A 17,283-nucleotide genomic window follows, 5' to 3' on the forward strand; every position below is an offset into this window, starting at 1 on the left:
AATTAAAAAAAAAAAACCGGGCTTCGTAACGGAATATCGACAAGGAAATTTTTATTAAAAAAAAAAAAAGAGTTGCAGATCTTGTTAAAAATCCATTCGTTGATTTTTTACCTTTGGCTTTTGCGAACGGCTTCGGTTCGCGCCGTCCGCCACAGATGGCAGCAGTGTGGTTACAAAGTTTCCGTGCCGTATACACCGCCGAGAGAGCTATGTAAGATGTTACGTATCGAAAATGTTGGGAGAGGCAGAGCAGTTACTTCCCCCCCCCCCCCCTTCCCAGGGCGAGCAAGCACAACAATGCGTCGTTTGTCAGTGGCGTGGAGAGGAATCGCTAAGGTGTTATCCCCCCCCCCCTTTTCAGAAACCTCCAGAGCACACCTTGCGAAAAAGGGGGCGTCACCGCAAGAGCGAGATCACAGGGCGTCGCGCCGCTCGCTTCACGGCTCGGCGAGGGCTATTAGACAAGCACGGGGAGTCGGGGCTATTAGAGAAGCACGGGGAGTCGCGGCTATTAGAGAAGCACGGGGAGTCGCGGCTATTAGAGAAGCCCCTCCCGCGGAATAGCTGGCGAGGTCGTCAACAATGCGTTGTCGCGACACCGGGTGTTCCAAATAACGGTAGCCTGCTCCCTCTGTCCCGTCTCTCGCTCGGACTGCAACGCCGAGAAAACGTTCTTCAAGGGGGGTGCCTCTAATTTCACGTCATGATTTTATATTTATATTAATCACTCATCAACTTTTAGACTTTTTTTCAATTGTGTAACTTTAACGAAATGAAAAATATATACAGCGCATACTTTTTGCGTGATTAGCTGCCAAAGTTACATTTTTTTTTAACGTTTTTTGGGTTGTACAAACAAGGAGAATTTAATTTATTGCAGAGCTGAAACTTTTTTAGGTTTAACTGCAATGCCACCAGCTACTTCATGATATGGTTTGCATTCCTATCACAAAAACTCATTTCATGTTTCTTGGCTGTCAAAATCGTAACAAATTTGAGAATTTTGAAATGCCAGGTAAAATTAATTAATATTTTCTGAAAGAAATTCAAACGATGCATGCAACGGGGAATTTCGATTCATTGCAGTTTTTTTTGGACGTACGCCATTGCAGCTTTGCACTATTTATCCCTGAATTTTTTTTCTCATGTTTTTACTGTTTCGTTTTTCTTAAAACCATGAAATAGTGTCTTTTGTATTTTTAACTTATAAACATTCTGACAGAAAATTTTCAATCACCAATTATTATTTCACAAGATAAACTATTTGTCTCAGTAAGTCCCTTTTAATAACCAGGCATTACATTTATTTTGATTTATAGTAAAACAGTCAAAATATTTAATACGAAATACTACATAAAATTTTTAATGTCAGAAATGGTTAAACCAATAAGGCGTATTTTATTTACATTTTCCTAGAAGTAAGATTTGAATATTATCAGAGGTTAAGGTACATCTAAATACTCGTTCCAATTTTTCCTTTACAAAATAATTTTTTTAAGAACATTTAAAAAAAATGTTATCTACATTATGAATTTGTGTCTAAAACGTTTGTTATCTTTGGGTCTATCTGGCAACAGAGGAAACCAAAACAAGGACAGTGCTAAAGGCATTGGGAAAAGAAGGTAAATGCCCATTCAAACAATCATCACGGAAATGTACCCATCAAATTTAAAATGTGAACTGTAAGCCAATATAAAACGGAAAAATCTATACTGAAACGAAAGCCGATTGTAATGCGAACTAAAAACAAAAAAAAAAAAAAAAAAAAAACAGGCAGTGCTGTGGTTCGACCTGATTTACATTGACTCCAGATTACAGAATTAGCCGGACCATAGATTTTCGGATTAAAGACCTTTTAATGTAAATTTCCATGTGCTGCAGGAATTGAAGATATATTATTTTTGTTCCTATCGTAACAATAATTTTTGTGTCTAAAACTTTTTTTTTCTTATTTCAAACGTCAACATTGGAGGGTAAAAATAAATGAGTGATAAATGCGAACTACAACTGAACTTTCCTGTTTAGATAATTAAAGCGAATTATTGAGTCCGTTATGTTTCAATAAATTCAGTACCTCGTACAACACCCAAAAGCATAAAACAATTTGTTTTTCCTACGGACAAGAACTATTTTTTTACGAGTAACATTCCCGTTTTATTTAAACGAATAAAGAAATGATTCGTGATTCACTTCAGGAAAATTCGTTTGAAAAAAAAAAGCCTTGGAAAAAATCTTGTTTTAAAATTCTGAAAAAATATAGAGCCAATTTAACTGGAACTCATATATTAGTGCCTAATTTCGGAAATGAAATGCATTAAAAATCGGGAGATAAAAACGTTTTAAGTCTAGCATGAATATACTATTTTCATAAAAAAATTGTTTTTACTTTTATTCTTTCTCTGTATTTGCTATTATACAAGAAAAAATTACAACTGGTTTGTACCTTACAATAACGTCAGCTATTTGATCCAAGAAGGTACCTGGTATTTTATAGCTCTTTCAATCGCATGAACAGAATAATTCTCACTGGTTATTTAGATAGTAAAGTTTAAAATGTATTGTTTACTGATGTATACAGTTAAGTAAATGTTACACAATATATATAATTTTTGGCACACAAATATCTTCAAATCTTCGGGACCGTTTGAGACATCATCATAATACTCGGGGTTGATCTATATAGTACTTGTCTTCGTACATACAGGCTAAAATGTTTTTACGCTATATTTAATTTAGTTATCTAATTTTCTAACAGAGAGTAAACATTTAATGTGTAATTATTCGAAAATCGGGGACAGACATTCCAGTTTTATTTATGTTTGTTGATGTATTGATATGAATTAACTAGTATATCCGTACGTAGAATGCAGGTCACATACCTGATGATAAATCATCGCTTGGTTAATGTTTTCCCAGGTATTTTACCTGGCCTTAAGGCCCCCGCCTACCCGGGCACACACACGGTGCGCAGAGCTTCAGGGAAAACAACGCGATTTCAAAACTACTCAAGACATCCGAGTGGGGGTCTGCTTACGAAAAACATTTAAGAGTTCGCTGAGAGCCGAAAAGTACTTTCGATTTCGGATTTTCAGTTTTTAAACTGTATTTTCAGAAGAGTTTAAATGGCTAAAACGCATGTTTTCAGAGTAATTTTTAAGCGTAAAACAACCAGTACAGATTCTTGAAAGAACTTAAGGTACTTGCATTACACCTTTATCTTCATTTCTCGGCCATATGATGTCACGGTCACCGCTCAAATCTCACAGTTGTCCTGTGGCGACGAGAAGACTGCGCGCCAGTCCAGAGGAGACACCGCGCTAGAAGCACCAGCGAGCGTCGCGCTTATCATCCCGCCTCGCTAACACACGTACAAGTCTGACGAGGCGGGCCCCTTAACGTCCCTCCTCACTGCATACGTGTGTTCACGAACATGCATAATGACGAAGAGCACTGTATAGACCTTTCAGAGCTGTAGCTGAACGCGGATAGGGAAATATAGCTCATCAGTAGTGGCATGCACTTTTTGCGAAAAGATTCCGAGACTAGGTGAAAGTTAAAACATTGTAGCATTGTCTGTGTTTCGTTATTGGGTGAGTTTCTTTCAGGCACATGTCTAATGTCAGTGCAACCGATCACAGTAATTCAATACGGAAGCAAACGCGTCCTGAGTGGTTCCGTCAAATAAAAGCAACGACTTCTCTCGCAGACGGCCGCCAATCACAAGGAAGAAACCGCTGGTGCGGGTATACCTTGTTGCAGTCTAATAGGCGTTCAGATTTATTCGCGAAAAATGCCTGCCCCTACTCATCAGGAAAAAAAAGAGAATTTTCTAGGAATATTTATGTTTTCACTGTCCGACTTATATGGGTTCTTTCCACGCAATTACGTCCTCGTAAACAGCGCAGTAAAACTCCGTGCGTGAACGGCCAGCCTTGGAATGCCAGAGGCCAAATGAGAAACAAAAGCGAGAGCTAGAAAATGTGAGCGTGGGTTTTGCGAGCAATTGTTCTACATTATGGTGTGCAGCTTTCAGTGCACTGAAGCGTGAATTTTGGAGTTTGTAATAATATTATGTAGTAAACGATATTTTTTTTAATGTAGTGCATTTTTTCAAGGTGGTGTATTTGTATCATTTAACTACGCATAATAATGTTCTGTAATTTATTGAGCGAAAACCCCGTTTAAGAAAACGAAGAATTTTCGATCAAATAAATTTTTATGTTTTGCTTTTGGAAGACACTTCTATTGAGATAGTGGTAAAGAAGAAACTAAACATGAACTGCATGTACGTTTTTCTTTCAAACCAATGAAATGTAAAGTAAGTGCAAATAAATGGTATTGGTCAACTTTAAGCAAGTACATTATTTTACTGGCATGTTTTTGATAACATTACTGTCTTACTCGTTACAAATCTGCAAGTGTGGTTGACTGTATGTGATGTGATTGTCTAAAACGTGTGTTTTTTGTGAAATGTTTGTAAAAATTGGTTGAAACTATCACTGTGATTTATTTCATAAAAACTATTTTTAAGGTATTTGATTTATTGCAAAGACATATTTTTTTTTTGCTTCAATGCTTCACGGGCCAAAGTATTACTTTTTTCTTTTTGGGAACAATATATTTCGAAGAGCAGAGATTTGATATTATTATCAGATACATACCTAAATCATTACGAATTATTGCGTTTCTCTTTATAAAAAATTAATAAATAATATTTTTTGTTAATTTTTAGTAAACGGACTCACTACAGATGAATGTATTAATAACAATTTTATATTTTTATGGCGTTATTTATCTCTGTCACAATAATCAAATGCCACGTTCCGAATAAAATATTTTAAACTTGACGTTCACTGATTGTAAAAAAAAAATATAAACCACTTTTTTTGCTTTGACAGGTAGTTAAGAATAATTATAGACCTGTTTAATGCTTGATGAAGGAATTAGCAAATGAGAGAAATAAAACACGTGGTACGTTTCAATCAGATAAAGCAGTTATTATATCGAAGTATACACCTGGCAGGTAATTGGGTGCTACGATGTTCGAAAAAAAGAGTGACTTGACTAGTTATTAAATGTTGTGTTAGATGGCATACTTTTGAAGGGCGAGTGTACTTAAGTATTTATAAATATCCTGGCCTGGATCTTTGCCAGGTCGTTTGGTGAATGTATGCAGGTCATAGATAATATTCTACTCTCATTCCGTGTATAGGCTTACGGTTGCTTTATCTTAACAAAAAAATAACTTGTGGACATGATTTACAGCGAGAGAATTTGCATTTATGTACATGCTTCTCGTTTTACTGAAACACTTGCCTCACACGATTTGCATTTTTATATTTTTACATTGCTTTATTAAATGATGAATACGAAATAATTTTTAAAAAGTTAGCTAAACTAAAAGTATGGCTCAGTAAGTGAGTTTTTGCTTTTACAAAACCAGTGGTAGATATAGAATTTTTTTTTCAGTAGAGGATTTAAAATAAAAAATAAATTGATCAAGATTTGAGTTTTTTAAAAACCAACATAAGCAACAAGGGTTTGGACAGTTAACATTATCATTCTCACCATGCATCACTTCCTGTATGGCTTGGAGTTTCAGGTGTTTCAACATCATTTTGTTGCTACCTCCAGTTATGTATGATGTCATATAAAAATAAACAAACCTATAAACACTTAGTGAGCGCATATGCTCCAAATTACACGATCCCTTTCTTCCCAAACAGCAGGAATTCACCCGGAAAAGAAAGTCTTAACGTGAGCGACTCGATTGGTGCCGGATTGTAGAACGTACCGAACAATAGAGTTATGGATTAGGATATCACATGTTGTTAAGCCCAATTAATCATAGCCACGTACATCATCCAAAAATAACACACTGCTTTCACCAAGTTCTCGTATGCATAACTTCAGGAAATAAAGACAAAGGTGTAATGTAAGGTTTTTTGAGTGTTTCCAGGATTTTTTTTTAACGGTTGTTTCATGTATAACAATTATTCTGAAAACCCGCGTGATGGGCATTTTCACTCTCCCATGAATATGGTTTAAAAACTAAATTCGGAAACAAAACTTCTCACCCGCATACAGCGTAATTTAAATGTTTTTCGTAAACAAACCACATTCGGATATCTCGAGCAGTTCTGAAATATCGTGGTTTATTCTGAAGCTCTGCACACCGCATGTGTGCCCAAGTAGCCGGGACCCTTCTTTAAATCACGAGGGCATACATTTTTTGGAATACGATTCTGCAGTTTCAAGTATTAAATAATTATAATCTTCATGCCAAGTTGTTCTGGACACAGGGCGCCTGTAAGTGTGACCACTGTGTGATGCACAGGTGTATTGCGGGCTGCATCACAAGCGATGAGAGGATTGCCTAAGTTCAAGGATGCTCGTAGAAATCGTTACCATTAGAGATGTATAAGGTGGGGCAAAAGGTATTTGTATCGGTGTTTGAAAGGCTATTTAAAAAAACTTACATAAATGAGGTTTATTTTATTGGAATCATTATACATCCCCATTTTTATTTATCAGGTTCTGGATATCACATAAAGAAGATGGTGGCCATCAGCAGCGATACATTGATGAAGGTGATTTCGGAACTCTTCGGCCGCTTTTAGATTTCCTCCAGAATTTGCATGTTCAGTTCTTCCGAGGTGTGAGGACGATGTTTGAAAACCTTTTCCTTGAGGTAACACCACAGACAAGGAGTCACAAACGCTTAAATCCGGGACCCGCTCTGACCGGATTTAAGCGTTTGTGACGCTTTCCTGTTTTTCGAAAAAAAAAAAAACTAATTTTATCAAAATACTGCCCATCTTTACAAAATCCATTAAACATCAATACTATAGTCTCTGTGTCCGAATACACAGGCATGCGTTCATAGCACACACATCCCTACATCCCTTTAGTAAATGCAGCCACAATGCAAAGGATACAAATCTAAGGGGTGCATAGTATCCTAATACTGCTAGCACCACCTTTTTGGCTGTTGGTCGTACTAATGTAGACGTAGCCATTTTTAGTTGCGATATATATATATACAAACATTCAGCAAAACGTAAATAACGACCAGTTAAAAAAAAACTAATGTAGCGTGGAAGTTATAAAGTTGGAGATCAAAATAAAAATTTTGGTTTTAATTTAAGTTCGCTTATAGATCATTTTTATTAACGTCTTTATTCGTATATTTGAGTTGTCACTTACGCTTATGAAGTTTCAAACAAATAGGAAGTATGCCAAAAAACATATGATGATTCCGAAGGTATAAATGGACGTAGGGACGTGTCAGTGAATGTCGAGTGTCGCATCCCTTCGGGACCTCGAGTTCAGTGTAAGCGTTCCTTTGCGAGTAGTCGGAAGTGACGCAGAGATGGCAGCGTCCGCTACGCGGTGTACTTCCAGTGGATCAGGTCTGTGTCTCCTGACGCAGCTTGATGGTTCCGTGCTGTGCTGGCACTTTGTGGAGACCCTTGTCGCCGCGAACCACGTGACTGCATCCCCCCCCCCCCTCGTCCTGTGTCCCAACCCGGGGTGCTGTCACAACTTAGAAACACACAACTTAGAAACACACAAGATAGAAACACACAAGATAGAATCTTCTAAGTTATTCATGTTCTAAGTTATGACTTTCTAAGTTATGACGTTTCTAAGTTGTGTGGATCTGCTTTGCGTGTTTCTAAGTTACGTGTTTCTAGGTTATGACAGTTCTAAGTTGTGTGTTTCTAAGTTGTGATAGTTGTAAGTTATGACTTTCTACGTTATGATGTTTCTAAGTTGTGTGGTTCTGCTTTGCGTGTTTCTAAGTTATGACAATTCTAAGTTGTGAGTTTCTAACTTGTGATAGTTCTAAGTTATGACGTTTCTAAGTTGTGTGGTTCTGCGTTGCGTGTTTCTAAGTTACGTAATTCTAAGTTTTGACAGTTCTAAGTTGTGTATTTCTAAGTAGTGATGGTTCTAAGTTATGACTTTCTATGTTACGACGTTTCTAAGTTGTGTGTTTCTAAGTTATGTGTTTCTAAGTTATGATCGTTCTAACTTATGACAGTTCTAAGTGGTGTGTTTCTAAGTGGTGCGCGGTTCCCTTCCAGCCCGAGTACTACAGGGACGCGGCGAGCTTCCGGCGCGTGGGCGCCGGGCCCGAGTACCGCCTGGAGGTGCCCTTGGCGAGGATCGACTACACTGGCGCCTACTGCGTGATCGCGCGCAACTGCCACGGCGAGGCCAAGGCGGTCATCTCGCTGCAGATCCGCGCCCAGGGTGAGCTAGCCGCGCCCAGGGTGTCCGCAAGGGGAAAAAAAAATATATTTTGTACCAACTTGGGCGAGAAAAAAAGTACTAGATTTGAAAAAAAAAAAAATACAAAATTATAATTTTTTTTATGGTATTAACAATTTAGGAAGGTATTATGGCATTGCAATGCTTGAACTTAAATATCACATCACACAAACATAAATTCCATAGTTTTTGAAAATAATTACGCTTAATAATAAAACATATTGGAGTTACTGTAATATTATTATATTAAAGAAAAAAAAGTACTAGATCTGAGCGTAAATGTACTAGACCACTAAAAAAACTTATAAAAGTACTAGATCTAGTAGGAAAGTACTAACTGTGAACACTCTGGCTACACTGGTTTTTCTGATATGAATACGTCTTTAAAATTACTTCCATAGTGGGAGGAAATTAAAAAAAAAATATATTGCGTGGAGTCCCTCCGCGCGGAAGAAGTGAAACTTCGTAATGTGGAAATGAAAATAAGAAGGGGTAGAAATTGATTTTTAGTGAAATCATATTGTTTCTTCAAGACAAACTTCATTAACATTGTTTACAATGCATAGCAAGAATACCACGCGCATGTGCTTGGGATCTACCGAATCACTCTCATTCTCTCTCCTACTTTCTACCTTTGTGTATCTTTCTTTCTCTCTCCCTCTTGCGTTGGAATATTGTACGCTACTCGTTGCTAACGCTCGCGCATGCGTTCGAGTGCCACGCATTCACTCTCGCTCTGTCTCTTTCTATTCCCCCTCCACCAGGAGCGTTGAACGTTTAACGCAACAGTGCTTTCATACCCCCCTCCATGGTAGCGTTAAACGTTTAACGCAACCTTGTTGGAAGTCGCATTAGAAGTTTCGCTTCAAAAACAATGATAACAAAAATGGGGGGGGGGGGGGAAATACAGTTTGGTGTTGCAGCTACATATCTATCATCTCCATCCAAAATTTAAATAACACCACTGGATAGCTAAAGGATCAAAGAATTCGTTACGCTAAGTGAAGACTGTGACGCGTCGCGCGCGGTGGAGGGGGAAGCGCCGCCATTTTGAGGTCGTTTTGGCTGCGTTTCGAGATAACTTTTGACTCGGAGAAGCTACAACGTTCGTTTGAGTTTCAATCGTCAGCTCTCGTCAAAATTTATTGATTGAATATGTAAAACATTAGGTTAAATTAGTTACAGTGAATATATATGATGTTAAAATAAAACAACATGTTTTTAACATACATAAAATAGCGTTTTTTATATTTGGTATAGAAAATATTACCTGTTTCGTACACGTATTCACGTACAACACACGGCCATGTTCATGACCGAATCATACCTCTTTTTTTTGTAATTTGTTTGAAATAGGTACACATACACGAAGCATCTCTCGTATAAAATTCCCTGTATCTATGTATATCGATACATATCTCTCTCTATCTCCCTATACCTCTCTACATGTCTATATATTCTTATATTTATCTTTACAAAACAGTAAGCGACACAAAAACATCCATGTAAATAGAAGTTTCTAAAGCAGTCTCGCTCGAACTTTTTTTTCCTAACCTAAATTAAAACTAAGTGTATTTGGGAAGGGTCTGGGTTAGGGAAAGACTCTAAGTGCGTCTCAGGCCGAAGCCTATACGCTCTAATCATGCAAGGTTTTAGCCATGCAGGAAGGGTAGCATGCATCATGTGCTAGGAGTGGGATTGGTCAGCCATGGCAGCGATTGGCGCCATGACTAACTCCCCTCACTGACTATTCTAGACTATAAACTAGATAAGTTGGGCCCAGGTAAAAACCTGCATAGACACAGGGGAAAACCCTGGGCACTTACATGCGGGATACAAAATTTCATGCATTAATCACATGCGGGTGTGCTACGGGGAGTAGAAGGATGGCTCAGGAAGAAGAGTTGTAGCTCGAACTTGGATTATATCCAAGGCGTCTGACTGGGGTTCAGTGAATGTTTGGTTTGTTCCCGGCAAGGCAAGTGTTTCCCTTGCCTGCCGTACAAGGCGGACCACATCTGTCGCCCCACGATCCCGCACGTACGCAGGATGACGTCACGAGAGCTTTGCGCACGTGCTGTGGACCGTCCCTCCCCTCCTACCATCCCATTCCCCCTCCCCCTCCCCTTCCCGATCTCTTTCCCCTTTCCGTTCCATCTGTCACATATAGAATGATCCGAAAGTCGCGCACATGGAAATTAAAGGGTGCAATGTGGGGGACGCACCACAACGCCGAACGTACAATAACGCCGAAAACCATAACGCCGAATGCCAAATCGACTACAACGCCGACAGCTAGAAAACTGCTGTGTACCACAACGCCGAAATACATTAACGCCGAAAAATGTCATTGCAGGACTGCCACAAAGGTTAGGTTAGGTAAGGTTAGGTTAGGTTAGGTTAGGTTAGGCTAGCCTAGGTTAGGTTAGGTTGTAGTATTTCGGCGTTAAGATACATTTAAGAAACACACACATTCATTCAGTTGTTTTTCATTTTGCTCCTGTGGCCCCCCCCCCCTCCCCGCAGCAACATTTTTCGGCGTTGTGGTACACAGCAGTTTTCTAGCTGTCGGCGTTGCGGTCAATTTGGGATTCGGCGTTATGGTATTTGGCGTTATTGTACGTTCGGCTTTGTGGTATTTCGGCGTTGTGGTAACGACCCTGCAATGTGTGGTATCGTAGGTAACGTTAGTTGTGACGACCGGCGCTAGATAATGCTGTAAGCGTACAAACAAACAAACAGAGGCGATATCCGTCGCATTTTGGTCAAGCGTCGTCCCGCGGTGTAGCTTCGTTCATTGCTTGGCAGACATGTTGTTTACGCAAGAGCACCGCGTGTTCATTGTGGAACAACATTTTTTTTTTCCCCGCTCATTCGTATGCGCGTGTCGCAGACTGAGTTTCGACAGAGACGAACAACACCGGTGCACTTGTACTCCAGAAAGTATGTACAAGTACGGCGAAACGTTCTCGCGCATGCGTAACTGAAAGGGGCAGTTATTTCGAGCATATATTCCAAAGGCATGTTTTTTCCATGTTTTTTGACGTGACAACGTCTAATAAATCGATGAACGCCGGCTGCACGCACTAAAAAGTGTCCCGTTACGCACATTGTCCCGTTACGCTGTGTCCCGTTACGCTCATTGTACGCTTGCGCCGCATCTATCTCTCTTCCACTCGATTGGAACAACTATCGATTTGACTTTTTCGCGGCACATTAAACTTCAAACACTCCCAATAGTTTCCTACTTTTCCTGTCATCGTCATATCCTTAACAGAATAACACAGATTGGAAGAAGTTAAATAGCAAACATGTATAAAAGTTATAGTTTAAATAATCTGTTCGTTAAAGTAATAAACATATTTAATTAATGAGTGCAAATAAAAGTAAATTTATCAATTAAATTGTAGATTGCATTTCACTCGTTCTTTGTATCCATACAAAATAGTGATAATTCAATAAAAATAATTCAATTTTATTCATAAAAGTATGCAATCATTTCATCAATGTTTTGTTATGATGTTGTCACGTTAAACTATTGTCCGTAAACCGACTTTACAGACAACCAATTTTTATTGTTATCAATTAAACATATCCATGAGTAAACATCTCCATGGACTAACACCTCCATGGAAAAACATCTCCATAGACTAACACATACATGGACTTACACCCCCAGGGACTAATATCTTAATGGTCTGACGTCTACATGGATTAACACATCCATAGATTAACTTCTCAATGGGCTAACTACTCCATGTACTAACATCTCCATGGACTAGCATCTCCATGGACTCACATCGCCAAGGACTAACGCCTCAATGGACTAACATCTCAATGGACTGACATTTCTATGGACTAAAGCCTTCATGGACTAGCATCTCCATGGAGGATTTGGTCCTGTATGTATCTTATGTTAGTCATATGCAGCTCTATTCAACACATGGTTTGTATTTGATGTGCGCGCCTTTGCGATCTCTCTAATTACGTCTGGCCCTCTGAAGCTCGCGGCGGCTGGCTGACTAATGGCGCTGATAGTCGACACTTGTGTTTAGTGGTAGTTCCGTTTAAACTTGAGCATTATTCGTAATTCAGTCACTTCGTTCACAGATTATGATTCTACATTTATTTAGGAGCTTCGCATGTGTTTAATGCACTACAATGACTAGTAAATTTTGCCGCGTTTGTCAGTTAAAGTAAAAAAGTGAGAATGCAGAATAAAGAAAACGCATTTTTTTCCTATAAAAACATTTTTTAGGTGTCAAGTATGTATTTTAATCCAGAAGATTTGTTTTTTTATAAATTTTAATTTTTAAGCTAGGTAAGTTCTTAAAAAAAATTATCTTTTGTGATTCAATAGTTTTATTTTGTAGGACGTAAACTAAGCACTTGAAAATTAACATTAAAGCACTGTAAATATTTGTAAACAAATCAAACTTTTGCTTACTTGCATTACATTCTATTACTGGCTTGTACAAAAAAATAACACAACAGGAATTTTTCTTTGCCATTTTTTTTTATATTTGTGTGATTAATTGCTAAAACTTTAGACTGTGCAAGTGACTTAGTTTTAATAGTGTTTGATATTTACCCGTTTTTTTTTTGTTTGCCTTATAAGCGGTCCATTTTATGATTTTACATGTTATGGGCCTTCTTTTAATGAAACTGCATAGGATATGTTGCACATAATTGAACGATTCCAGTTTAAAAGATAATGTTACTGTCTATTTCTCGATATAATTTTTTTTTGACGTGATAACGTCTTATAAATCGATGAACGCCGGCTACACGCACGAAAAATTGTCACGTTCCGCCTGAGCCGAGCGTGCAAGAACCGGCCAACCACCGTGCGAGAAAATCTTCTATAATATTAAACAGGTTAAGACGGGCTTTTTAACAAATTGTTCTTGATTATATTTAAACAAATTATTTAAATTAAATTTGCAAAAACTGTAAATAATATTGGAAAATTCAAAAGTATGCAATTTTTTATCAATGTTTTCTTATGATGTTATCACGTAAAATTATCGTCCGTAAACTGACTTTACAGGCAAGCCCCCTCCCCCCTTTTTTTTTTGTGAAATAAAATACACTCCTATTCAAAAATGCCTTCAAAAAAATTGAAATAAGACGATGAGGTCAAACCTAAGAGAAAACTTAAATATTACAATTTATACATGCAATAGTTAATTTATGAGAAATTACTGTTTACACTTGAAACTATAAGTACACAGGAAAAAATAATTAACTGTGCCTGCAGGTAATCTCAGTTTACAGGATTTATTTTAATGTAAATTATTGCATTTTTGGTAATCCTCTTTTAGTGCTATACATTATTTATTTCCGTAGACGATATCGTAGAGTATATGTATTTTGATAGTTGAAATCCTTTGTGTTAATTTTTTTAGTAGTAGTATATTTTTATTTGTTATTTTATTTTGACTATTCCTTTTTTCAATGTGTAGTGTACGATTGCTTGGATGTCCACGTATACACTTTACGTAGGATTTTTTTTCCCTTATTTCTTTTCTGTATTTATGTTGATTTGTATTTGTTTTGCGCTTGTATAGTGGAGTTTGTTTTGGACGATGTATTGTCGGTCGGCGATTAATAAATGTAGCCTGGTCGACCGAGCTTCACTAGGCGTCTTATTTTTGTTATTGTAAAATCGTGGTTTTTAAGAGAAGACACCTATTTAGATAAGCTTGAAAAGAAAAACGTTAACTAATATAAAATTTCATCCAAATTGTTACAGCCGTTTCCAAGATACGAGAGATGTAGGTTCTTTATATATTAATAATATATTTATTTGTCATGTATGTATTGCTATTGGAGTGTCATCTGTAGTTGTGTATCTAATTTATTAACTGCAAATTGAGTCAGTAGCTAGTTTTAAAGCTAACAACAGATGGTGTTACCGAGCCATACAGTAACGTTAAGAAAAATATTTTGTTGTTTTAAATCGCGTTTTTTTATGGTAGACACCTACTTAAATAAACTTGAAAAGCTAAACGTTATCAAAGTACAATTTTTCAGCCAAATCAATAGAGCTGTTTCCAAGATGCCAATGAATAAATTTATGTATACAGTCATTGCTCGTTTAATAGTATTAACGAAAGGAACACTTAGCTAACACGACACGTTGATTGCTTAACACATAAACACAATGCAATTGTATTGCTAATAGATGCGAGAGCCATCTGTATTTGAGTATCTAATTTATTAACTACAACTTGATTTGAGTAGCTAATATTAAAGCTAACAACATATGGCGCTAACGAGTTATAAAGCAACGTTTAGAAATTTTTCTTGCTTAAAATCGCGTTTTTCCAGGGAAGGCGCCTATAGCCTATAGATAAAGTTGAAAAGCAAAACGCTATCAAACTACACATTTTCATCTAAAACGTTATTGCAGCTTCTGAGATGCCTATGTATATGTACACATAACAAGAATTGCTCGTTGAATGGTGTTAGATTAGATAAATTGTTAGTTTTTATGTTGCTGTCATATTTGTATAAGTTTTTGATTCATTTAAAGACCTTTCTGACCAAAAGAGGCACATAACTGTGACATTACCAATGCAAATAATTTTAAAGTGAATTTCCATCCAAGTTCTTTTATGGCTGTGTTGGCAACAGTATCCAGTAGCAGAGTTCTCGCAAGTGTTTTGATGTACACAGTACCTACCAAAAGCTTTACAGTTCCAATACCAGGTATTCTCATTTGCATAGCTACTTTCATGAAACCATGTTTCACGTTCATCCTCGTTCTGATTTGCATGTTTAAAAACGCGCGCACAGCTTCAGCAGTATAGGCGTATCTTTGAAATAATATTCCAGTTTACAAGTGGAAACTGGTATGGTAAAAATGAGCATGTGTGATAGTAGGAAAAATTAATGGTGTTCTCTATGTTTGAAAGATCCAATAAATCTTTGATCGATAGCTGAAATCACAACTAACCCAATCTTAGTTTTCAAGCGAATTTGCAGTACTTAAGAAACATTTATTTAATATTTTTGAGACCGTTTTTACTCTTTAGCACAACACTGTTTTTTTCTAACTTAGGTTATTGTATACAGTGGAAACTTTTGAGTCACAAAGAACACCGCAACCAACGTATTTCCGAAACAGAATTTCTGGAACAATCCAGGTCAATTGCACATATTGTTGTATACTTCTCTACTCTTATTTCGTAGGATATTTACGTCCCCGCCTTATTCCCAGATGGTTAAGTGAGAGATGACATCCCTAATCATCTAAAAATTCAAGTATACCAGAAGCAGAATGCTATTGCAAGAATCAAGTATATTTTAATAACAGTAAGTTTTATTAAAATTAAACGAAATCAGCCGAGTGTTAGTAGACTTGCACGCCTACTTTTCTGTGCCTTAAAATACATACTTTATTTTGCTATTAGACTTAAAAATAATTCAGACCAAAATTTTATTTTATTTATTTTAAATATATATAAAACACTCTTTATCGATTTTCAATATTACCGATTAGACTTTTAACCAAAACCGTGCAAAATTGTAAACTTTGAAGACAGCGCACATCGTTAAAATTCATTTTTTAAAAATATTAATAAATACAGTAGGGTTTTATTAAAACATAATTCAGCAGGTCATTTACCAGAATATACTACCCCATTAAATATATACTACAAACTTTTGAAAATGGCATTCAGTATTTTTTTCAAAGCAATTTATTAAATAGCAAAATTAAAAATTTCTATGTAATTCCGTTTATGAATAACAAGTTCTTTAAGAATAACTTTACGAGAATTTCTTTTTTTCCAGATGTTTGTAGTTTATTCCTTGTTAACAGTTTATGAATACTTAATTTATTCAAGCCAAATTGCTGTCTGTATTTTACATAAGCTTAGTACTAAACCAATTTTATACATACTATTCTAACAGTAAAATAAATATATTCAACTTTGTTTCAGGCCAAGGGAAAGAAGATAAAATGGATCACAGCTCCATAACTCATGGGTAAGTACCCAACTAATACGAAATGATGCCATTATCTGAATTTTTTTAGGCTATGAAATTAGATTTTTATCAATATTTTATATTATGTTTTCTTATAAACCGAGTATTAACGGTTAATATAATGAATCGTTACATTTTTAGAGCAAAAGAAATCTCGGCAAGTACCTAGTGGAGGAATGTGCAAACAGGCGTCAATAAATAACTGTACAAAACCTTTTAGTGTTCAGAGTTTTAATTGCGGCTAGTATAGGTATTTTTTGACTGTAATTCTTATGAAATACTAGTTTAGACAAACAAAAACGTAACCTGAATTCCATGGGTATGAAATCTCTCCATTGAGAAAGTGAAATGAACACCTAAAATGTGGAAAATTCACGGTACTGAGTCGGGGTTTAAAAATTTTTGCAAGAAACGCAAGAGCGCAAGAACCAACACGCCAACAAACGTAAGAAAACATAGGGTCTTTCTATAAAACAAGCAAGTCGCATGCTATCATTACCCTACTACTTGAAACTGTAAAACTGTAAAAAAAATTCTTCATGAGGCTTATTATTATTAATAATAATGTTTTTTTGCCCCAAAAACGTGTGAAAGTTTTAACATTTTGATAAACGAAATCGTGATACATTGGATGAAAATAAAATACCCGCGCATATTGAAAAGTTTCGGAACATTTCACTTCAAATGTAGGCGGAAACGTTAAGACGAAACGGAAGAAGTTAGGAGTTGGTCGATGCTTGCGTTGCGTTTTTTTTGGGGCCTTGCGTAATTTATTTTAAATTTCGTTATTTAAATTTTTTGCACCAAGCGTTTTGGATGTGTAACATCTTAGCTCTCGGTATACGGCATTTGGTAGAAGTAATTCGTGAATGGAACGGAAGTCGCATACTATTAAAGTTAGGGTTTCTTAGTGAATAAAACTGTGAAAATCTACTTTAATATGTTTTATATTAAAGTAACAAACTATTGCACAGCAAGAATACACAACAGTCAAAGACATCTATACAAAAA

The 17,283-nt window shown here is 36.6% G+C and overlaps 1 protein-coding gene across 4 annotated transcripts in view; it reads left to right on the plus strand.

Moving 5' to 3' along the window:
- LOC134538271 (titin-like) overlaps positions 1-17,283 on the plus strand; it is a 453,345-nt gene that overhangs the window by 324,179 nt on the left and 111,883 nt on the right. For all 4 annotated transcript variants that reach the window (XM_063379437.1, XM_063379439.1, XM_063379438.1 and 1 more), the window contains 2 exons: positions 8,091-8,259; positions 16,227-16,272. In XM_063379437.1, the coding sequence (XP_063235507.1) occupies positions 8,091-8,259; positions 16,227-16,272 (215 nt within the window). The remainder of the gene's footprint in view (positions 1-8,090; positions 8,260-16,226; positions 16,273-17,283) is intronic.

This window comes from Bacillus rossius, chromosome 13 (genome assembly GCF_032445375.1).
Source record: "Bacillus rossius redtenbacheri isolate Brsri chromosome 13, Brsri_v3, whole genome shotgun sequence".
Lineage (NCBI taxonomy): Eukaryota > Metazoa > Arthropoda > Insecta > Phasmatodea > Bacillidae > Bacillus > Bacillus rossius.